Source organism: Seriola dumerili, unplaced genomic scaffold (genome assembly GCF_002260705.1).
Source record: "Seriola dumerili isolate Sdu_G_001 unplaced genomic scaffold, Sdu_1.0 BDQW01000147.1, whole genome shotgun sequence".
In the NCBI taxonomy this organism is placed as follows: Eukaryota; Metazoa; Chordata; class Actinopteri; order Carangiformes; family Carangidae; genus Seriola; species Seriola dumerili.
Genome location: NW_019174402.1, coordinates 1,950,511 through 1,974,798, shown reverse-complemented (window position 1 = coordinate 1,974,798; position 24,288 = coordinate 1,950,511). Strand labels below are relative to the sequence as shown.

The 24,288-nt window shown below is 40.2% G+C and overlaps 3 protein-coding genes across 5 annotated transcripts in view; 2 read left to right on the top strand and 1 right to left on the bottom strand.

The window, feature by feature from the left end:
* Window positions 1-11,592, top strand: part of LOC111225171 (G1/S-specific cyclin-D2-like) — a 146,241-nt gene extending 134,649 nt beyond the window's left edge. For all 3 annotated transcript variants that reach the window (XM_022749866.1, XM_022749863.1, XM_022749865.1), the window contains 2 exons: window positions 1,047-1,195; window positions 7,221-11,592. In XM_022749866.1, the coding sequence (XP_022605587.1) occupies window positions 1,047-1,195; window positions 7,221-7,394 (323 nt within the window). In that variant the 3' untranslated portion in view covers window positions 7,395-11,592. The remainder of the gene's footprint in view (window positions 1-1,046; window positions 1,196-7,220) is intronic.
* A 1,049-nt stretch (window positions 11,593-12,641) lies between these two features.
* LOC111225217 (probable fructose-2,6-bisphosphatase TIGAR A) lies at window positions 12,642-17,931 on the top strand. The gene is made up of 6 exons (XM_022749958.1): window positions 12,642-12,978; window positions 14,395-14,432; window positions 14,561-14,682; window positions 14,894-14,971; window positions 15,103-15,213; window positions 16,650-17,931. The coding sequence occupies exons 1-6, from the start codon at window positions 12,908-12,910 to the stop codon at window positions 17,037-17,039; spliced, it is 810 nt and encodes a 269-aa protein (XP_022605679.1). The 5' UTR covers window positions 12,642-12,907; the 3' UTR covers window positions 17,040-17,931.
* An 800-nt stretch (window positions 17,932-18,731) lies between these two features.
* LOC111225236 (fibroblast growth factor 23-like) lies at window positions 18,732-20,813 on the bottom strand. Its single transcript, XM_022749981.1, has 3 exons — window positions 20,544-20,813; window positions 20,051-20,154; window positions 18,732-19,958 (listed from the first exon to the last, which is right to left on the bottom strand). Exons 1-3 carry the CDS (start codon window positions 20,755-20,757, stop codon window positions 19,539-19,541), a joined length of 738 nt encoding a protein of 245 aa, XP_022605702.1. The 5' UTR covers window positions 20,758-20,813; the 3' UTR covers window positions 18,732-19,538.
* Between the last annotated feature and the right edge of the window lie 3,475 nt (window positions 20,814-24,288).

Genomic DNA, 24,288 nt, shown 5'->3' with positions numbered 1-24,288 from the left:
CAGTCTTTGTCCAGCCTGTCTCGCTGAATTGGTATCAGCAGAGAGGGGATGGATGCTGTGTCTCTCAATTGGGTGAAATGAGGTGATGACTCTGGACAATGGAGTCACACTCTTCTGCCTTCCCTCTTGCAGGTCTGCCACTCTATTAATATGCTAAAAGATAGGAGGGCCGCCAATGCAAACCACTGCCTGTTGTAGCAACAAAGACTGGGGCATGTGTGCCATTCACTGCCCCCATCTAAGCAGGCCATGTGTTGTCCAAAAAGAAAGGTAGAAGTTGAGCAAGATATAAAGAGAGAATAGAAAAAAGAGTGTGTGTGTGTGTGTGTGTGTGTGTGTGTGTGTGTGTATGCGCGCGTGTGTGTGTGTGTATGCGCGCGTGTGTGTTTGAGAAAAACTCTCTCTCTCCCTGTCTGTCTGTCTCTCTTGCTCTCACTCTCCCCCTGTATGCCAGTTGCCTTGCCTTTTCGGGCTTCTGGCCCGTTCACAAGCTGTCTCATTTGCATTATGAATGACAGTGAGGGGAGCTAACAAGGTTATTGGTCTTTGAGACGCACGCCTGTGACCACACGTGGAAAAAGGACCTACAGCAGTGAGCATTGGCAGAGGCACTGAGCCTCTTTATTCCTCCCTTTCCAAGCGCTATGGGGCTTTTTTCAGCGAGCACACGATTTACTCAGGAGATGGAAGAAAAGGGGCCGAGCTGGGGAAAGGGGGACTGGGGTGGGGAGCTGGTGAGGGTGGTTGCTTTTCAGCTCCTTTACAAGCCAAGTGAACCCTCATTATCCAGGCCCCTGGTCATTAGTGAGCGCTGCGTTCAGACCTGGTACAATAGAAGGATTATTTATTAGCTGACTGCTAGATTACCAAATCATATTGTCTCTGGGGGGGATGTATCTGTACCCTTTTTGTGGAGTGTATGAATCGAAAGAGTAATTTAGAAACTGCACCAGGTGAATAACAACAATAAATACTTCTTTGTATCATTTGCAAACTAATATCACTGAAAACACATTTAACTCAACTGGGATTTCTTTCTCTGACAGATTTCAGATTCGCCATGTACCCTCCCTCCATGATCGCCACAGGAAGTGTGGGGGCAGCGATCTGCGGCCTACAGCTGGATTCAGCTGACCAGTCACAGTGGGGCGACAGTCTGACAGACCTGCTGGCCAAAATTACAAACACAGAAGTGGTGAGTTTTATTTTATACTCCTCAGTCACATCTAGAGCACTCATTGCAGCTTGGTGGGGTTAGATATATATTGAAACTCAGAATCCCAGTGTGGTCTTGTTAGTCAGGGTTTAGCTAAGAGCTTGATACGTCAGTCTGGAAAGTCTGGGGGGATGTTTCTGAGTAATATTTGAACGTGGAGGAGTAAATGTTTAGATCACTGTAGGAATCATTTAGGTGTTCATTGGTATTTATCTACATTCAATTATTACAGTAACTCTGTGATTCAACGCTGAATAAGCTGCTCCCTCTCTTCCATTAGTTTAAATCTGCAGTGAAATACAGCAAGGAACTCATCTAATTACCACACACACTGTTTCGCAATCTATTACTGTTAATAAGCAAATTCTGTTTTTTGCTACTTCTCCTAGGAAAAATATCCCTCTTATTTATGTCAAAAGTTAAGAAACTCCTCATGTTTGTTGAGGTTGTGTGTTTGCAACAGACAGTAGCTTAGATGTTGAAATGTCACGCACAGATTTAGTTTCTTCATTGGGATTCAGCTTCCCACAAACCCACTTCTCACGGGTTTTACCGCCAATATTTGTCAAGAGAAAGAAAGATTAAAAGAAATCATCGACATGCTACAACTGCATATGTAGTCTCCACTTGTCCGTAGTCTGTTGTCTCCACTAGTCTACACTTGACAGGACTTTAAGGTAGCTTGTGGCAGGTTTCTTTTCTTCTCCATCAATCTTGTCGGGTTTCCCCCTCATATAAAGAATCCTCTAAATCGAGCCAGGTTGAGAGCATCTACAGTATGCTCTGTCACTGACAGGAATGCTGGCCAGGCCGTTGTGTGGCTGTCTGGGTACAGTGAATGTTGCGGTGCTGGGTGAGTTGAGTCCAAACACAGGCAGGGCCTCTACCGACTCTGAGATGCCTGGCTTTCATCACGCAGATGGGAGAGGGTTTCAGCTCGCTATAGTTCACTGGAAGGGTGAATAGGTGGCCAGAACCGCAAAGGGTAAAGAGAGTGGGACTGTGAGATGATAAGTGAAGTTATTAAGCTATTCTTTATTTGTCTCTGTGGGGAAATTAGTCTTCTGCATTTGACCCATCCTAACTGTTGAGACGCAGTGGGAAGCCACAGCGCAGTGCCCAGGGACCAGCTCCGGTTCTGAAGCCACTGCCTTGGCACGAGAACCCCTAATACCAAACATGATGAAAAAGGCTTTTGGTTAGTAATAGCCAACTTAATATAAACATGAACATTTGAGCTCTTGTGTGCATACTGCACAGGGAGCGGATCAAAGGCCGTGACACTGATCCCAAACCTCAGCCCTGGTATGTTAAATTCTGTCCCAAAAGGAGGTGGAAGAAAGTTGTTAAAGTGTGAAAAGGACACTGAGGGGGTGTCGTGCCTCCCTCGCAACAATCAGCCCTCTCTCATCTCCTCCTATGGTCCATAATGCATCACTGCTGGAAAGCATGGCTCCCTCTGGTGCGAGCTGTGTGAAGTCTCGCTCAGCAGCTGAGGAAAAACAAATAGCTGGCCTCAGCAGTACAGGGCCTCAGTGTGTTTAGGCTGCAAGGTCTTAGACTTGAGGGAATTAAGTCGCTCTGTGTCTCTATGATCAACTCCTCACATTCCTGGATTCAGACAAGCCATGGCTCGCAGTAAACACAGGAGGCACAGCAGAGGGCACCCTTCCTAATTCAACATATATGAAGGGCTTTAGTACCAACTGCTGAGAAGCCAGTTAAAACTATACACATGAAGTATCCTTTGGTTCATAAAGTTACTCAAGAACTTTCATCAGACCTGTGCACCACTAACGATATAACATAGTCTCATGACAAATCCTCAGAAGTAGTCGTCAGCATTAATAAGTGGCTTCAGTGCTATTTACAGTTTGTCACATACAGTTTGAACATTTCGACTTTCACACACTAAGAAGAGGAAATGGTGATCACTGACCATGTCATTTTAACACTTGCCCTACCTTTCCTTTCCCCAAAGCTGAACCGCTTTATACGTCAATTCAACATCCAAGGGCCACCTCAGCCTCATTTTTGGCGACAGTCATCCGGGTGGTGGTATGAACCTGAGTCTAAATGTGTACACATATTATACTGTGTTTGGCTTTGGCCAGCAGTGCAGAGGGTCGACAAGATGGTAGAGTAGCGTCTCGTAGTGAGCCGGCCAAAGAGCCAGGCAAAATATGAAGGCAAAGCAAGTTTCGCCAACCTCTGCAGCTGCTGCTGCCAAAAGCATCATGGCCAACGCCACCCCCCTGGCACCCTGCTGGCATCTGTGGTATCCAGAAGCTGTGGTTTTCCAGTGGAAATGTGATAGGGCCAAGTCACCATCTTGGGCTGCTGGAAGAATGTGACTAGCCTCACATACACCTGGTGTGGCCAAGAGGGGCTCCCTGTTGGGGACAGCAGAGGAGGCTGTGTGCCTGAGAACCACTCATCATGTAGAGAGAGAAGATGTGAAATTTAAGTTTAAAGTGGGAGACAGATCAGTTTTGATTCTCCTTCTCTGCATTCTCTTGTACAGGTCAACATTAGTGACAGTAAAAAGCTGGAACAGATGCTGCAACACAAAATTTAGACTAGTTAGCACATGAAGGCCAAGCGTTTAGGGCCGGCCTTTAATCTTGAATGATTAAAACAGGAAATAGAGGTTAGAGAAGTGCATGCATTTAAGACCATCACTTCCTAGATTTTTTTTCGTTTTGACACTCATTTTCTCTCATTCATCTTTTTTTTCAGTCAAGGTCACTAAGACACCGGAAACACATTTTCCCGTTTCTCCCTTTCTTCCTGTTTTCATTCCTCTTTTTTAATCACTGGGGTTTCCACTTTGGCCAAACTATCAATGGTTTCATATAAGTTGCATGATGACTGGATGAGCTATATAAATGTCATTTTTTTTGAGGGGGGTATTCAACAGTAATGGATTAGAGCCAAAATGCTTGCAGAAAAGATGCATTTATTATGAAAGATTATTTCTATGAACACAGCCTGTGGCATCACCACTTGTGGTGTTTCAGCACGCAGGCTAAAGAAAGAGAAAGGTCACATTTTCTATTGTGACTTGTGGAAATTCAAGTCATGTGGTGACTCCTTATTTCCAGTGTCAGCCCCCAGATTTTTTGTTTTAAGATTCCCTGAAATCTGTAGTGTGTGTGTCGTCAGTGTGTGTCTGCCTCTGTGTTTGTTTCAGCTGTCTGACCACCAAGTCCTCCCAGAGTAGCTAACACTGTCTTGTGTGGTACAGTCAGCAGTTAAAACACATTCCATGGCTTCACACATTTCTTCCTTTTGGTTTTGTCTGTCTGCACGACTTCCCCCTATCACCAGTGTCACAAAAGCCGCCCAGGGATAATGTGCATGCCTTGATTTGTCAGAGGGACACATTGTTGCAGTGTGATGTATGTCTGAGATGGGATAGAAGGAGGACTGTAACTACGATGGAGGATGTTTGGTGGTCATGCGTTTTCCGGGTAGTGGCAGCAAAATAAGATGCTTCAGTATAGCGTTACCTCCCATGGCCAACTTATTCAGTGCTGTTGGCCCCCTCAGTACGCAAGTACCTAGAGCTTCTCTGAAAACAGTATTGGTGTTTCCAGTAGTCACACATTGAAGTCATTAAAGTTTCTCGAATAAAGCCCATGGGGCTTGGCATGGGCTCCGAACTGCCGCTCTAAAGAGCAGCAGAGACGGGGGGAGAATATCTTTTAAGAAGTGAAGGCGTGCATTCTTGCGGTAAGACACAGGCAGTTCCTTTACATGTACTGCGCTTTACTTAATTTTCTCACAGGAATTGAGATTTTATGACCAATGGGGCACATGTTAGCGGGAAGAGTTTGTGCGTGTGTGCGTTTGTGGGTGGGTGGGTGTGGGTGTGTGTGTGTAAGTGTGTGAGAGAGAGAGAGAGCGCGTGTGCACACACCCATGTTAGCGGCCAACCTCTGGCGGAGATTAAGGGACAGACGTTGGTCGGGTTTCCTCCACGTCAGACCCGTTGCTCGGGGAAACGTTGTCCCAGAGGCACCCAGCATAGATCATTCCAGCCTCCTCAACATCAAATCAGTCTTCATGGATTGTGACCAAAGAAACTCTCTTGAGCTAATCATCAGTAGATGCCAGAGAACTCCAAATAAAATAGATGTCAAGGCAGAAATTAGTTCATGCAGACTTCAGGTAAAAGCAAAATCCCGTAGAGCTTGAGTCATTTTGTCAGTGGTCATGTAATATAAGAAAGTCCTCCATAACATTGTCCATATGTACAGCATTTTTAACAAGTTACCAGTTTAGAAGGTTGGGTTAGAAGTTTGCCTTTGACAACACAATGCATGTCTCACCCTGTAATGTGTCATGCTATTTGACCTTTGACACTGTGACCTTTCGTGAGTGAAGTCTCAGTTCTCATTTGACCGAGGCCCAGCGGCACCAGAGGCTATAACACAGACTCGAACTGTGGCCCATCAGGTCTAAATTAGCTGTGAATTTCTGAAGAATGTTTCCCCGCTGCACAAATGGTACACTTTCACCCATCCCTCCGGCCATGGGGCGCTCTCAGTCATGTTATGCACGTGTGTAGCACTGAGGGCAAGCAACTTGGCTTCAGTTGTGTTACAGTATTTCACCACCAGAGAGCAGTGTTAACCCTCCCTACAGACTGTCTGACAGGAACATTCATATTGGTCTGTAGTCAGTCAGTCACAGTCAACTCTATCTTTAATGACTGTCATTGCTGTTCCTCACCCTAGAACAGTCTGACCTTTCTCTTACGCTCTTGCAACAACCCATTCAGCACTCCCCTGAGACCTCCACCCCTTCCCCACTTTCTCCCCCTCCCCAGTGAGTTGCTCTCTGTTCCTGCGCTGCCCTGTCCCCTCTGTCAACCCTCCATCAGGGAAGGATATGAGGGCTCAGCACTGTTGAGAGGCTCCTCTCCCAGGTGGATTCTCAGATTGCCGCCGCAGCCTTTGATGGTGAAAGGCGAGCTGGCCAGGTCTCAGATGGATCCCCTGCAGGCAGGCAGGCACACAGACTGGCTCTCGTTAAAAAAGCACCACCTTTGTGTTCCCACAGGAGGTGGATGTAATTAACATAGCTTTAGTACTACCTGTGTTTTCAGCCGCTGTTGTCAAGGCTACTTCTGTTTGGCTTTTGTGTGTGTTTGGGAATGGCAGAGTTGGTGGGATAGGTGGGCGGTGGGAGGCAGTGGTCTGCATGCACGGGTGTGTGTATGTGTGTGTGTGCGTGCGTGCTTGTGTGTGTGTGTGCGCACGCACATATACATATTTGTGTACATGCACATGAGCTCTATAGGGCTGGTGTTCGGTGCACAACCATGGTGGACTGATGTAATGCTTGGGTCTGGTCCGTGTCTGTGCTCAGCCTTGGCAGAAGCTGGAGCTGCTAAAGAGTCTTTGGTCATTTAAAACCCCTGGCTGCCTAGGGGCCCCTCTGCTTCCACACCAGGGGCCCCTGTTTCTCAAGCATTGACTACAGTTTTCAGATTTCTCTTGTTAATCATGATGATAGTTGTAGAAGGCCATTTCCCCTCTGAGCAGCCTCAGTACGGTATTTTTCAGTGCAGACTGAACCACTTGATGGAAGCCAAGCTGAACAAACTTATAGCTTCATTAAATGCTGAGCAGATGAGTAACTGTTTTACTCACCTATGGGAAAAGTAGGTGAAAGTATTTGCTCAGGCTTCTGTGCTAAAAGTCATATTTTGCCAACTATCTCATGTGGATGTTTGCGCTCATGATCCATCATAAAGTCTTATCTTCTCTGAGTGACAAAAATGGATGATGTGATAACTGATGGTTTATCATGATAAATGATGGATTGTGAGGGTTCATTAATCCTCTGCTATGTCTAAAATGACACTTTGCTGTTACATAAAGTTTAACTGACTTGATTTGGAAAAAAAATAGAAACTTCCTGCCTCCCTATTAGTAGATTAAAATGGATATACAGTATTGTTACAGCTTGTTCCTCCTCTCTTGTTGCATTGCAGGATGTCCTCAAAGAGTGTCAGGAGCAGATCGAGCGCGTGTTGGTGAGCAGCCTGCGCGAGGGGCGGCAGCAGCAACAGCAGCAGCAGCAGACACAGAGGGGCCCCAGCGGTAAAGGTCTGGACGAGCTGGATCAATCCTCCACCCCAACAGACGTCCGTGATGTCAACTTGTGAACCACCAGAGGGCATCATCGCACAGGATTTACAAAAAAAAGCATAATGAAAAAAACCTCAATTTTCTTAAAAGCAGAAAAAAAGAACAAAAGAACAAAAAATGTTAAAAACACAAGCCCTTTAAAAGAAAAAGAACAATGCTTGCTAGTTTTTTTGTAGATTTTCTGTTCTTCAAGTCAAAAACACCTGCCCACAAAATAGATTTCTATGATGTTCTAGTCTAAAAGCAACAAATTTGATTCAAGATGAAGCTCTGTGGTGCCTTGGATATACAGAAGGGAAGCCAATCATATTTGCATTCTGCCTTTGATTGTATAGTATGATCTTTAAGTTATATTTTAACCACAGCTTGATAATGAGGCTGTTACGGTAGAAGTTGTGGAAACCATTCAGAAATTGCATACATGGGATCACAGTGGGGCTTAAGTTTTTTTTCTCTGTTTTGTTTTATATGAGTATTATCACTATTACTACTATCACATTTGTGGCTAGTGTGAGAGAGGAAACGTGTTTGAGCTCCTCGACCAGCAGGTCCACATGTGTGTCAAGGATGAGGCAGACAGAGGAAGCCGTGAGAACATTATGCTCAAAGTTGGTGGGTCCCAATTCCAGGGAAGAGACGAGATTGTAATAATTATTAGTAGTATTAGTAATTATTATTATTATTAATATTATTATTGGACATATTTTGGAACCGAGTCGTAGAAATCAATAAGCTCCTTTTTTCAGGCTGCTTGTGTGTGTCAGTTTGTAGGTGCAGTGTGCAAGCGTGCGTGTTTGTACGTGAGTATGCCAGTTTGCATGCATGCCTGTGTGTGTGTGTTTGTGTGTGTGTGTGTGTGTGTGTGTGTGTCTACATCCTGGTGTGTGTGGTGTGAATGCTACATGTGATCCTGTATCTATATTAGCAGTGTGCAACCTACGGCGTGAGGCACTTAAGCAAAGTCAAGTCGTCGGCTTACAGTTCTATCTTAAAAGACTATGGAGCAAGCGGAGGCTACACGTACTTTGTCCATCAGTATAACAGGGCATCTATGCTATATCACTGCCTTCATGCATTAACAGTGTATCATGGTTCATTGTTGGCCAACAATAAACTCATGTGCATGGACTATAAGTGAGAGAGAAAAAGATTTAGTGAAGGAGGATATGGGCGAAGGGACTTTCACTTAGAGCCCCTTATCTTTCTAATTTTTCCTGAGGTGTCTCACCTCAGACTCAGAGGTCACACGAGGTGTTTGTTTATTACTGCCATTCTGTCAATGAATTATTACAGAGACTTCATTCTTTTCACTTTGTTACAATATGGTGTTTCCTTAGTTGTGAAAGGCTGCTTTGAGTCTTGAGTAATGACCTCTTTAATGTGCAGCATGTATGGCACATGTGAAAAAGGGGAGAGGACAATGTCTTGAAGAAAGTAATGCTTTTTAAAGTCTGGGGGACGTTAGACTCCTCCATACTAATTAGCAGGGAGGAAACAGGGTGTGGCGTGGAAAGAATTAGAAGGACAGGGACAGTTTGCAACTAAGAAGTCACTGTGGAACTGTGGAGGGCACAGGAGTGCACGGCACAGGATGGTAGAGCAGGGAGGATTTTAAAGGTGCAGGAGCATGCTGCTGTGTAGGAGATATGGATGATGTACAGCCAGTGGCTGGAAGATGATAATGAACAAAAGGCACCCAAAGGCCTCACAATAAAACTTTGAAATCTGCTTATTTGGGTGGAACAAACATTAATATCTCATATTTGATGTCAACAGTGACACAGCTATCTCAACAGATATGCTCTAGGTTTCCATTTACACAGAAATTAAATGAGGAACTAAGACTGTATGTGCTCATGTGAGGATGAACTTTCTTGGGGGGGGGGGGGGGTAGAGGAGTACAGGATGATAATATACTGTCAATGCATCTAGAGTCCCACATAGGGTTGATTTCAATGGCAAAGCACTTTGAGAACATGCTCCCCAGGAGATACGTAAAATGAAATGTGTTGGGTGGTGATTGGAGGTGAATGGATGTTTTCTTTTTTTTTTTCCTTGTTAGCCTTTTCTTTGGTTTACTTTGTAGGGCTGGTTTCCCAATCGTCAGACATACCCTTTGTCAAGCAAGAGTCAAATTAAAATGGCTTTCCACACGTTACGACGAGAGGACATTCCGATCAAAAAAAAAAAAAAAAAAAAAAAAAAAAAACATTCCTACCCAAGTCAAGTGAAAGTTGATGGGGAGTCTGACCATTGCAGAGAATTTGAACAAATACAAAATGCCAGCATGAATTGGAAAATGCCTTCACACAGAGTTCACTGATCCATGGGTTCTGTTTGATTTTCTTTTACTTTGTCAAGAAATGAAATATTTGTTTTTACTTGAATTTTTCTTTTTATTTATCTGCATCACAGCCACAGATAGTCACACAGGGCAGCGATGAGCTACAGGAAAGGGTGGTTGTAACATCCAATATTTGCACATGTTCTTCAGAGGGCAACAAGGTTTGCATTTTTAAGACAGAGCACAGCCTTTGCTCTAAACCACCTTAACTGATGTGTGTTGCAGTGGTTGGTCAGTTTTTTTTTATGGTGCTGGCTTTTGTTGTTCAGGCTGATTGTCTGTTAGTGAACACATCAGTCCCCTTGTGAGCTTTGCTGCTTCAAATCATTGGCAAGGGGAAGTTCATCAGCCAGACAGACATCAGCACAAGACAAGAGACAGATTTTTTTTTTTCTTTTTTGTTTTGTTTTAATGGGACACATGGCAAGGTGTCTTTGACTTAATGCTTGAGTTTTTTTTTTTTTTTCATGACAGTATGTGACTTTGCTGAGTGTATGTTTGTCAGACTGAAGAAAAATGTGGGGATCTAATGTTTTAGTGATGTTTTTCAGTAAAACTGGGCAATTGAATGATATATTTGCCAAAACATCCCTGTATGAATATTTGATATGACCCCTTCATTTTGCCTCTGTTTGCCTGATGTAAGCTCTCTCCCAAACTTAATGGTTGTGATTTTCTTTCCTGCAATTTATTATTGCATGTTATATATTGAGACCACCTTTACAATTTGTGTTTGATATATGTTATGGGGTGACCAGACCCACAAAAGGGTTTTTCTAAGATTTAGAGATACTGTATTCCAAAGTGAAGAGAGGACAGAGGAGGAGGTGTGAAGACATCAAGAAAAAAGTGTCAATATTTTTATTGAGTTATTGTTGTCTTTTTGCGCTGCTAAAAGCTATGAATTTGTTTCATTTATACAAAAAAATAACATTACCTAGTTGTGATGTGTCACTTGAGTGTGCTGCTATTTTATAAACATTTGTATTATAATATAATTATTTTACTGCTTAAGAGATACATTCAGAAAAACGAAGTAGATGGTGATAGAAGAACATGAAATGAGTACTCGACTGGAAATGTTCTTTGTACAGTTTGACAGTTTGCTTAGATAGCATGTGTCCTTTCCCCCTTTTTTTATCTATTTTGCTCTCCTTCTTCAGTCACATTCTGCATCAGTGGTATTTCCTATACCTCAGGATTACTGGACAAAATAAATACACAAATCCATCACCTATACCTCTGCAGTTAGGGAGCCTGGAACGGCGGAGAAAGAATACAGTGGGGGTGGAAAAAAGGCAACAACATTTTTGTGGATGAATCCCACTGCTTTAGTGGGAAAGTAATTTGCTCAGTACAATGGGAAACAGGATATATGCAAGGCTTCCACTTGGACTTAACCTATATTGGAGGGGGGGCACGACAACACTGCAACATTTTCTTGGGGTTTTAATACCGTAGATAGTTCAAGCATGATTCATTTGTGTTCATGTTGGTGCTACATCTGATTTGTTGTGTGTGAGCGAGGGAAAAACAGTATTCCTATGATGGCCAAAGTACAGTTCTTGCTTTATACAACCACAATCACTCTGAATGTCAGTAAATATGGATTCCGTATGTGAGAAAGATATGTTTTGGTCTGAAATATTGTGTGTGCGCACCATTGTAACTGCCACAAAATAATGGGTTGAGCTACAGCTGTCAGGTCCAGCCATAAATATTCTGATATCTGGAAGTTTCAATGGTGCAGATTTCCCTTTGAGTTGCCTCCCCTCCACTATAACTCATATCATGTACCTCAAATGTCTGTTGCACAACCTCTGTTCAATAAACTTCTGCTTTAAAGGGTGTGACACCACATCAGCTCACTATTTCCCACGCCTGTGTTCCTTTTCAGCTGTGTGCTTTCAATTGTTTTGTGATCAATAGATTAGTATGTATGTGTGTGAGAGTGAAACTGGAGAGCAAAGTTCAGCCATACTTCTCAATCACCGGCAATGACGAAATGAGGACAATATGTGGTCCTCTGGCCAGAATATAAGGAAGACGAGTTATAAACACTACCCGCCAATGTGCACTAGAGAAAAAAAGTGATCTATTGATATTTTTAGTTTAGTCCAATAAATCTGCCACCAAAACGTAAGGAAATATAGTGGTCACAAAAAAGGATTTTCAACCACTGACCACTCTTCTTTTAAATCTGTGATGACCACTTTGTGATGGAGAACTTATGGACAACTAAATACATCTACTTACAGTATATTTAAGGCAAAAAAAAAACTGCAAACATTATAGTTATAGTGTTGGTAGCATAGTGATAAATACATTATGTTCTGCGTTATAGTGAGACACTAACCCTGTCTAGACCAGAGGAAAAGGTCTGGAGAAATGTTCCAAGTAAAGCAAAAATAATTGTGTGACATGGGAAAGTGTCAACCTCTGCCACCTAGTGGCTACACCCTAGAAGTGCAAAATCATAAATGGTGAAATTTTTTATCAGAAATTATTAAAACATAAAACTAATGCAGTCAAATGCAACAATCCTGCAATAAAATCTAATTTCAGGAAGGTTATAACGTTCTGCTTTTGTTCAAACCGTTTTATAGAGGTGTTGAGTCATCTTTACGATCATTTTGGTGGAGGTAGTTTGTTGGGCTGTTGAACTGTATTGTGGAGAACATTATAGAAGCACCTGCCTACCAATGATGTAACTAACATATGCTACGTTTAGCCTAAAATTACTCCAGTCTAAAGTAATTATTTAAGGAAATATTGGTTAAAAACTCTCTCCTGTGTTGAGAAAGAAAGAAAGTGGATGTAAATAAATTCAACATATTAACTGATCACAAGTGTGTTTAGTGTTGATAACTTTATTCAGCCAATCAGAGGAGGGGTTGAAGTCTGTGCTGAGGAGCGTTTAGTTTAGTTTAGTGCGTTTCTGTGGATTACTTGCGTTCAGCCTGATGTACGATCGAATAATTACATTTATAATGGGATATTATCGTAATAATTTATACAATTTATACTTAAACTTTCAGTCGGGCCGCTTGTGAAAGTGCCGTGTTCGTCCTTACCAACGCTGAGTGGTCCAGATGTCTGTACGTAAATGTGATTTCCTCGCGAGGCTCAGACGGACACAGTGCACCGGTTTGAGGGCAGTTTTCTTTTTAAACTACCGGACATTTGATGCGGTGTTACTCTGTCATTAACCTCAAGAGCATGAAAACATTAAGATTTGGCCTAACTCTTGTTCGACAGTAAGTGAATTTGACATTGACATAGGCTGTTTGAATGTGTATGATAAATACCTTGTTTACCACAGAAGCTCCGAGTGGTGCTGCTCGTCGGTCCCATTTACCATTTTTGGACCTAAGTTTGGAAAAAGCAATAAAATATTGATTTATTAATATAAGCGGATAGTTGGTATCTATATTAGTGTGTGCGCGTGTGTGGAAAGTTGAGAGCAAACTTTAAAATTATTTAGTGTAGCCCATTACTACTTAAAGACTAGTTACATGAGTGAAGTCTGTGGTCTGTATTTAGCTTTAGCTAGATAGGTGCTATGCTACCCCAGCAGGTGTCACTCATTACTGACGGGCACAAAGCGTCTTGACAGGGAGTAGCCTCCCTGCTTTTAACGCAGCCTTGATTTTGTTTTAACATTAGCACTTACAAAGTGGTTAGCGGACTGTCAAAGCTAACTCTAAACAAGGGCAGTTTCACACGCAGCTAGCGGGGATTCGTGACCCTCATTCAGCTCTCCCAGTCTACTTCACGGGCACTCCGTACTTTCAAGTCCGGTCTGTGGTCTGCGGACTCTGCAGTGCCTCACAATGACCGCCAGAGGGCTGAATGAATGAATCATCCAGTCCATGGAAAGGATGCCTCAATGAGTAATGTATTGTCAGTAGGTTATCTGGTCACACTAAATCTGTAAAGCAAAACTTGATCTTATGATTTAGAAATTTCGTATAATATGATAATTTCTTTGTTTTAATAATACATATGTAGTTATAAAATCATTTTACTTATTAATTGTTTGTAGGTCATTGTTGGCATCATTCAGAGTAAATAAAAACATTTCTTCACATCAGTGCAGGGATAAATTCTACAACTAAAACTACATATGACATTGCAGGCAATAGATAACACTGGAGATCAAATGATTAAGTCATTGGACAGAAAATGAATCATCTTAATTAAACATCTGCAATAATTTTGATATTAGTTATCAAGCAAAAGTGCAAGCATACTTAAGGACTTCCTGCTTTTCTCTGTAAATGTATATAATTGTAAATCAAATATCTTTGGGTTTTGGACAGAGAAAAGCAAGCAATTAAAAGACATTACCTTGGGCTGTAGGAAACCATGAAAGGCATTTTTCACTGTTTTCTGAAATTTTATAAAGAACTAATCAGCTAATTGGAACAATAACTTAACACAGCCACTGTTAGTCAGACAGGAGCATATATAATTATTAGCAGTGATTATAGTCCTGCAATAACAGGAGCAAGGTTTGAACATCTTCCCTGTTGAAAGGTCACTGAGCAAAATAGTTATACTGGGATCATATATCCTTGTGTATATATGATAATAAGCATGAAATCAAATTCATGACAGCCAGATGTTGGTTAGTTTAATGTTGACAATGATACATCCTTTATTTCTTCTAGTGGGGAAACCCAGTACAACAAAGAAGGCCTCCTACAAGGTATGCAACAGGAGTATGATTCATGATATCTGTACTAAGATACTGAGAAAATCTAATCAATTTCTCTCTCTTTCTTTCTTGACCTTTCTCTGCATCCTACTTTAATCTTCCCATCCTCCTCCGCCCAGGCCAGGCTATAGATTCACCTCTGTCTGAGACTGGGCTACAGCAGGCCGAGGCTGCAGGCCAGTACCTGAAAGATGTCAAGTTCAGCAACGTGTTTGTCAGTGATATGCTGCGGGCCCGACAGGTGACATGTTGTAGTTTTGCAATGGGAGCAAGTGATTTCATGTAATGGAAATACACTACAGAATTTCTTATGTACATTAAATAACGGTCTTCAAATCAAGGACCTCACACCTGAGAAACAGAGAAACTTTATACAACATTCCTTCTTCCTCTTTGTTGTCAGATAATCTCTCAGTACGTCATGAGATGATTGTGTTTTTTTTTTCTTCTAGACTGCTGAAACAATAATGAAACACAACAGCAGTTGTTCTGGTCTACAAATGGCATGTGACCCTTTACTTAAAGAGATAGTGAGTGACACCTCTTCTGTGTGATGTTATAACTTCATAGCTAAATTTTTTCTCACTAAAACGGTATCTTAATTCATTTTAATACAAATAATAAATAAGCTGAGTTATCCAGTTAATGACTTGTGTTTCAGAGCTTCGGAATAGCAGAGGGTGGACGAGTGCAGGATGTGAAGGACATGGCCAAGGCAGCCGGTCAGTCATTTCCGGGCTTCACACCTCCAAAGGGGGAGACTCAGGAGCAGGTGAGGTTGGGGTGGCAGCTCAGAAAGAATGGAGTAACTGCTTGTCTGTCAAAGGATTTATTTTAATATTGGTCCTCCTCTTGGTCTTTTCCCACATGCATTTGTTTGTCTCTCTCTTTTTCCTCCTCCTCTTCTTGTTATTCTGTTGTTAATTGTGACATTTTCACAAAATTGCTTGGATTAAGATCATGCTCTGCACAGGGTACCAACAGCACTGTACTTTAACAAGAATTTATTTGTTTGTTAACCTACTGCCGATTCCAAAATTTCTTTTTCAGTTGTGTGTCCGTGAGCTAGGATCATCTTGGCATTCAAGGCTTTTTGAAAATGACCTATGAGTACTCATGTAATAATGTACTGTAGTAATAATGTACTAACAACTCATGGGTCAGATCACAGCCTCGATCTTCATTTTGATCTAAACTACACACCTGTGAAGTTTCATGACTATCTTGCAGAGTTGTGACACTACCGCAGTCACAAAATCTATCCGCAGACATATAGACACCTGCCAAAGTACTCAAAACAACCTCTGTGGCAGTTCCCACTACACTAAGTGTCTCTAGGACGATATTTTGCCATGACGACACAGACACACACAGACTCACAAGGTGAAAACAATACCGGCTCTGCTGTCGTGGCTGGTAATAATAGTAATGATAAAATTAAATCCTTATGCACACTTACCTCCAGTCATGGACATAGCGTGTGCCCTGATGCAATGTACACATAGTAGGCTACCACTAGGTGGCAGAAAACACTCATGTCCTCAGTCGACCACTTTCTCTGCAAGGATGTAACATGCTATGTCATGGCCTCTTTGCATCCACACGATTGTGTTTCTTATGTATCTGCCAGAACACTTGGTGTGAATCGGGGGGGGGTCAAAGTACATGCCCTTCCGCTGTCAAACAACTGCAGAGTGTTCGTCACTGCCCCTGATTAAAAAGTCACTGCTTAGCTTTCTGTTATTTGTGTTAGAGGTTGTGTGGGAGGACTCTGGGGGGGTAGGGAGGGGGTTCTATTTCAAAGATACTTCGTCAGGCTTCATCTATTGGATCTTGGCTTGGACGTTAACTCTGTTCCAACCCTGTACGTGACCAGCACATGATGATGATGATGCACATATACAAAGATAGATTTGACGTAAGCACAGAGCGCCCCAATCGGTGTCAGCGACAGGCCTCCCTCCCTGCTTTCCTAAACAAGTTACAGGTTGTTGTGTCAGGATGAAACTGGAGTTGGCATGTGTGTTTTTGATGGGAACGGTTCTGACTATGTTGTGTTGTTCTGAATACAACACCCTTTAACTTTTATGCCTCACTGCTGCATGTAATCACATTTCCACAACGTACATTATGCTGTTTGTGTAGAAAGAAAACAATAGAGAAGCAGCGAACAGTGAACAGTTTATAACAGGCTTTTGCTCTGTTCAGGTGAAGGAACGGGTCAAAGAGTTTATGGAGAAAATGCTCCAGCGAATTGGAGACGAACACTGGAATCACAGAGGGGAGGATGAAACCTCCTCATCTGCTCCACCAGAAACATCTCCTGTGGAGGGGAAGCCAGATGATGGGGTCAGGGGTGTCCCAGTCCATGCTTTGGTTGTCACCCACGGAGCGTACATGTGTGTGGTAGTGCGCTACTTTGTGGAGGAGTTGCATTGTTCTTTGCCCCAGGGTTCAGACAAAGCACATATGTTCGCTTTAAGTCCTAACACAGGACTCTGTCGGTTTATACTAACTCTGAGAAAAGAGGACGACAGGTTCAAATTGTCAGGGATCAGCTGTGTGTTCGTCCACAGGGGCGACCATGTTAAACAGTAGGAGCAGAGAGGGCTAGATGACAGGATGGAAGACAGAGGTTTGAAGGAAAAACTACTGAGACTTAATACTGAAAGTTTACAATTCAGATGATTATTTTAAAATGTTGCTTATTTATTTTTTTCATTTGGAGCTTAGTCACCTCACAATACAGTTCATTCAATTAATGGGCAAGTTGTTTATTATTCGTATGTTTTCACAGTGGAATTATCAAGATAAACATAATGCGTTTTCATCATTTTATACAGTGGCCTACAGTGTTGTATATTCAGGATTTTAATGCAATTTCATGGTTTTAGCACCTTGATTTCACCTCAGATAGTTTGTGTTGCAGAACAATGTCATCATCACTTTGTTACTGTCTAGTTGTTCATTACTGTAAAAGTGGGCAGTTTTGTGCTCTAATGAGTCTGAGTTTCTATATATACTCTCCAGGAGATGATAGATTTTATGGAGGAACACAGACCACAACTGCAACAGTGTTGACTTTTTGGAAATCAGTGACTTTTTCATTGTTGTGAATTAACACTTCGCTCAACAAGGACAAACACAAGCCAAGACCTCATGTGTTGTACTTTAGCATGTGTGCACTGTTTCTGCACTGCATTTTGTCACTCCACTCTCACTGTAAAACTAAATTATTTATAGAGGTATTTCATACTGTGAAATCTAGGGATTGTACAGTATGTGACTACTGAAATGGATTGTATGGAAAAAAGTATTTTACAGATTCAGTGGCTTGTTGTCACTGGGTTTTTGTAAATGAAAACACTGTAATGTAAGAATGCTGTCCACTTCTTGAATAAGAAATTGTAGCTGTTGCATGTTTCTGTGTCATAGTGTTAATTTTGGAGACCTGATAGGTGTCCTGATAAAACTCCTTAAATACACACATTCAGTCTACATTGATTCTCATTTGTTTTTCTTTGCATCTTTGATTTTACATTTTCACTGAGTGTTTTCATTTTAGTAAACATGCTTCTTCATTTGCAGCGCAGAACATTATTGTCTACATTCATTTCATATACATTACTTCATTTGGACATTATTTGTCCAGGCCCAATGTTTACCACTTACATAACCAATAGGTTGTGTGCATAATAATCATGTGATTTATGTTGTCTTTCCTTGGAGAACGATTGGATGGTGGTCAACAGATTGTGCAGCAATTTATTAGTTGTTCTTGTACGTTTTGTGCATTTTGTGGCCAGGAACATATTAAATGTTAAAGTAAATCTTCACTGACTCAAATACAAGTAATCACCATAACCTGAGCAGAAATGACTTCAAACTTTAAGGCACTTACTAGTATTTTAGAGGGTTTTTTTTGGACTTCAATGAAACATGAACATCAGAGGAGAGGAAAGGACATTAGCCCCACAGTCATTCCCACTTCCTATTTTTCCATCAGTATGTAATGATTTGCTAGACAGGAAATTACTTTTATTGGTTATCTGGTGATACATAAGTGATTGTGTAAACAAGGACTAAGGAGAGTCTTGCGTGGATCTGTGCCCAGAGGGGCTGCTGTTGATTGGTGGGACTAATGTGTGAAATTTCAATTTGTTTGTGTCATAGGTCATTCCTTCATGCTGTTTCACACTGTCCCTCATGCAGATATCCCAGAGCAGGTTTTTAATGTGTCTGCAAATCTCTTTAGATGCCAGCAAAATACAAATTGATAATCCACAGAATAGTAACCATTTATTTTTCCACATCAGAAATAACACAACATGAAATATATAAATAATAACATAGTAGACAAGGAAGCAAATCATTAAACATGTTTCAATAAATAAATACATTTTCATTGCTGTGACTATTGGTGTCCGGCACCTGACATAATTTGATCTTGTTTATGAATGGCTCCAAAAAAAGTTTTGTTTTCAGTAACAATAGTATGCACTGGTTCATTTTTGTTTTCTCAACAGATGTATGTATAAATATTCATAATTACTTACAGATTACACATTTTTACATATACAAAACAAACATTGCCACATCTGGCCCAAGGTTTAAAATTTAACTGACAAAAGAGGTTCAAGGACTGCAGGACGCTGGACCAAACTTGCCTCATGATTCTGTTCGAATGTTGCCAAACTTATCCTTCATCTGCTATTCAAACAGAGGATCTGCACAAGCCACTGTGATGTAACAAGGTTTATTATGAGCACATTACGTAGTGTAAGTGTTCCATAAAAACTAAATCTGAAAATTTTGATTCAAAGATTTTATGAAATGCTATCTTTTTTCTCAGGAGTTGTAAAATATTTATTGCTTTCACATGACCTCAAACCAACCTCTAATGTCAGCCTGACTCCTTAGTAAGTCATTCTGTCGCTTCCACTGATACCGCAGTCCACAAATGTATGACAAGGTATCTACAGGTACTTACATCAATCATGCAGTCAAACATAAAGTGAGTTTTCAAAACAAAAATAAAGACTTGCACCCCCTCTTGACTTTTCATTTAATAAACCCAAGTTCAGTATCTTAGTCTTGTTATGCCCGGTCTGCAATATTAGTCTTGACAGGACTGACAGGCCCATTTGGCTGTAAGACCCGCAGGGGATCATCACAGGAGGTGATAGTCTCTTTAGACACAGCACCGGCCTGGTCCTGCTCAGGCTGCCCATGAGATGTATCCTTGTGATCTTTGGCAGAATGTGAAGGATGTGAGTGTGATCTTAATGGATCAGAGGGGTTCACCTCATCACTCCTCCTCTGTCTCTTCACCAAGGGACCCAGGAACCTCTCCAGCAGTGCTGCGGAGGGTTCAGGTGGCTCCCAGTAAGCAGCTCGCAGCTCCGCTCCCTCCAGTTTGAGCAGCCGGCCCGCAGTTGTAGAGTAAAGCGTGTCATGGTGGTTTGCCAGATCTAACCAAATGCGCCAGAAGAGGCAGTCTTCTCTGTCCTTTTGCCTCTATTCGTTAGAAAAAAGCAGACAGAATATTTATATCACTGTTTTCCCTGTAGTCATTTCATGACTTCATTCATTTAAAAAGAAAGACTCACAGAGATGTACAGCTCTCCCTTTGAGTCCATACAGAGGAACCGTTTTCTTCTCAAATCAAATATGGACACAAAGTTGCTTTTATCTGTTCTTACTGGCAGAACAACTGCAAGAAAACAAGATTCAAACAAATTAATTTCATATTATGTATAAAGTTTCAACATGAATTGTCCTGGCTGCCAGGGTTGTAATTTGTTTGTGTAGATGACGTGCAAAATATGCTTTGGACACCTAAATTACAACATATATTAGTGATTGTATTCAGAGATATACCATTCAAAATCCTTTTCTAAATTTTTTTCTCCATGGACAAATACATTTTTTGGCCTTTAAGGACATAAATGTAAAGCAGGTTTTGCACTCTGAGAATTAAATGAACTAAACTGGACAAAAAACAATGTTGCATTTAGTGTTTTATAGGCTTTCATTTTCCAAGATTAATGAAATCATTTGCAATTGAACTAATTATGTTTGTATGGATATATGTAGACTTACCTAGAAAGTCTCTGTGAATGCTTCTTTTTATTGATCCACTCAGTTCTAAGTAAAAACGGCCCATACCAGCAGATGTATCTGCATGGGCTCCTGTGTCGAAGCTGCTCTGCTGGTGTTGTGGTTGTTGCTCTGGGTCCTGGAGCCTCGGTCTACAATCCACCAGTACAGAAACATGTATGGCAGTCAGGATGAGTGAGATGAAAGCTGGCTGCATGATCAGTGGGGATGCCGTGCTGTCTTTCCTCTAGCAGCGCAAATGTTCAGGATGGTGTGAGGGCAGCTAATGGAGGAGGAGAAAGTCCAACAGGTCTATTTAAACAGAGGGTCGATAAACCGGCTAACTCATTTACCAAAATGACTCAAAGCCTGCCTGTTTTTCCATGCTTAAGGGTTGCCTAGGTGGAATTCTTGTAGACTCTAACAGGTAAGATACAATTTTATCAGTATGAGGCCATAGTTTTATTGCTCTGAATGGCAGTACCTCCACATAAAATTATATTTTTTTGCCACTGTGTGCTCAGATCCTAAAAAAATATATCAGTAATTAATCAGGTACTGCAACAAGCCAGAGAAAAAGAGAGAGGGTGAAGAGACATTAGGAAATGTGAAAGGATGATGGAGATTCAACTTTCTTGGATTAGACTAATTTGAGGCTCTTAAGACTCTGATCAAGAAAAAGAAGTGGGGTAAGAAGATCAGGCTTCCAAAACTTAGAAAAAAAACATTTGTTTAAATTGGAAAGTAATTCTCAACCCTAATCTAGATAACAGGACAAAATAAGTCATGCACACCTTTACAGTTTAGGTATGAATCACTGGTGGATAATGAAGATTTCAGTCTGTTGTGTCACCATGTCTTGACTGAAATCCAAAGTGAATGACTCATACCTTGCTTGTTAATTAACTGTACACACTTCTGCAGCCTCTCACTTCCTCTCACTAGTGTGGATGCCCAGTGCATTAAACACCATATTATGGTATGGTACTTCATAGTATAGTACGGCATGAAACGACATAATATAGTAAGGCATAAAAATGGCAAAAAACGTCATAGTATGGCATAAAAATGTCAAAAAACGTCATAGTATATTAAGACTCAAAAATGTCAAAAAACTTCATAGTATAGTAAGGCATGAAACGTCATAGTATAGTAAGGCATAAAAATGGCAAAAAAAGTCATAGTATAGTGAGGCATAAAAATGGCAAAAAATGTCATAGTATAGTATGGCATAAAAATGGCAAAAAACGGCATGGTATATTAAGGCTTAAAAATGTCAAAAAACTTCATGGTATAATAAGGCATGAAACGTCATAGTATAGTAGGGCATAAAAATAGCAAAAAACGTCATAGTATATATAGTAAGGCAAAAAAATGTCAAAAAACGTCATAGTATAGTATGGCACAAAAATGTCAAAAAACGTCATAGTATAGTATGGCATAAAAATGGCAAAAAACGGCATAGTATAGTAAGGCATGAAACATCATAGTATAGTAAGGCATAAAAATGGCAAAAAACGTCATACTAAAAATAAGGCATAAAAATGGCAAAAAACGGCATAGTATATCAAGGCTTAAAAATGTCAAAAAACTTCATAGCATAGTAAGGCATGAAACATCATAGTATAATAAGGCATAAAAATGGCAAAAAACGGCATAGTATAGTAAGGCATGAAACATCATAGTATAATAAGGCATAAAAATGGCAAAAAACGGCATAGTATAGTAAGGCATGAAACATCATAGTATAATAAGGCATAAAAATGGCAAAAAACGGCATAGTATAGTAAGGCATGAAACATCATAGTATAATAAGGCATAAAAATGGCAAAAAACGGCATAGTATAGTAAGGCATGAAACATCATAGTATAATAAGGCATAAAAATGGCAAAAAACGGCATAGTATAGTAAGGCATGAAACATCATAGTATAATAAGGCATAAAAATGGCAAAAAACGGCATAGTATAGTAAGGCATGAAACATCATAGTATAATAAGGCATAAAAATGGCAAAAAACGGCATAGTATAGTAAGGCATGAAACATCATAGTATAATAAGGCATAAAAATGGCAAAAAACGGCATAGTATAGTAAGGCATGAAACATCATAGTATAATAAGGCATAAAAATGGCAAAAAACGGCATAGTATAGTAAGGCATGAAACATCATAGTATAATAAGGCATAAAAATGGCAAAAAACGGCATAGTATAGTAAGGCATGAAACATCATAGTATAATAAGGCATAAAAATGGCAAAAAACGGCATAGTATAGTAAGGCATGAAACATCATAGTATAATAAGGCATAAAAATGGCAAAAAACGGCATAGTATAGTAAGGCATGAAACATCATAGTATAATAAGGCATAAAAATGGCAAAAAACGGCATAGTATAGTAAGGCATGAAACATCATAGTATAATAAGGCATAAAAATGGCAAAAAACGGCATAGTATAGTAAGGCATGAAACATCATAGTATAATAAGGCATAAAAATGGCAAAAAACGGCATAGTATAGTAAGGCATGAAACATCATAGTATAATAAGGCATAAAAATGGCAAAAAACGGCATAGTATAGTAAGGCATGAAACATCATAGTATAATAAGGCATAAAAATGGCAAAAAACGGCATAGTATAGTAAGGCATGAAACATCATAGTATAATAAGGCATAAAAATGGCAAAAAACGGCATAGTATAGTAAGGCATGAAACATCATAGTATAATAAGGCATAAAAATGGCAAAAAACGGCATAGTATAGTAAGGCATGAAACATCATAGTATAATAAGGCATAAAAATGGCAAAAAACGGCATAGTATAGTAAGGCATGAAACATCATAGTATAATAAGGCATAAAAATGGCAAAAAACGGCATAGTATAGTAAGGCATGAAACATCATAGTATAATAAGGCATAAAAATGGCAAAAAACGGCATAGTATAGTAAGGCATGAAACATCATAGTATAATAAGGCATAAAAATGGCAAAAAACGGCATAGTATAGTAAGGCATGAAACATCATAGTATAATAAGGCATAAAAATGGCAAAAAACGGCATAGTATAGTAAGGCATGAAACATCATAGTATAATAAGGCATAAAAATGGCAAAAAACGGCATAGTATAGTAAGGCATGAAACATCATAGTATAATAAGGCATAAAAATGGCAAAAAACGTCATAGTATATTAAGGCTTAAAAATATAAAGAAACTTCATAATATAGTAAGGAATGAAATATCATAGTATAGTAAGGCATAAAAATGGCAAAAAACATCATAGTATAGTATGGCATAAAAATGTCAAGAAAAGTCATAGTATGTTAAGACTTTAAAATGTCAAAAAACTTCATAGTATAGTAAGGCATGAAACGTCATAGTGTAGTAAGGCTTAAAAATGGCAAAAAACGTCATTATAGTAAGGCATAAAAATGGCAAAAATCATCATAGTATAGTAAGGCATAAAAATGTCAAAAAACGTCATGCTATACAAAGGCATGACACGTCATAGTATAATAAGAAATAAAAATGTCAAAAAACGTCATGGTATAGTAAGGCATAAAAATGTCAAAAAACGTCATAGTATAGTAAGGCATAAAAATGGCAAAAAACGTCATAGTATATTAAGGCTTAAAAATACCAAGAAACTTCATAATATAGTAAGGCACTAAATATCATAGTATAGTAAGGCATAAAAATGGCAAAAAACATCATAGTATAGTATGGCATAAAAATGTCAAAAAACGGCA

Excerpts from the sequence above, each read along its gene's own strand:
- LOC111225236 (XM_022749981.1), bottom strand. The coding sequence starts at position 20,757 with ATGCAGCCAGCTTTCATCTCACTCATCCTGACTGCCATACATGTTTCT. Across the intron at positions 20,155-20,543 it reads CATTCACAGAGACTTTCTAG|TTGTTCTGCCAGTAAGAACA; the intron begins GTAAGTCTACAT and ends GTTTTCTTGCAG. Across the intron at positions 19,959-20,050 it reads AGGGAGAGCTGTACATCTCT|AGGCAAAAGGACAGAGAAGA; the intron begins GTGAGTCTTTCT and ends TCTAACGAATAG.
- LOC111225217 (XM_022749958.1), top strand. The coding sequence starts at position 12,908 with ATGCGGTGTTACTCTGTCATTAACCTCAAGAGCATGAAAACATTAAGA. Across the intron at positions 12,979-14,394 it reads GGCCTAACTCTTGTTCGACA|TGGGGAAACCCAGTACAACA; the intron begins GTAAGTGAATTT and ends TATTTCTTCTAG. Across the intron at positions 15,214-16,649 it reads AGGGGGAGACTCAGGAGCAG|GTGAAGGAACGGGTCAAAGA; the intron begins GTGAGGTTGGGG and ends TGCTCTGTTCAG.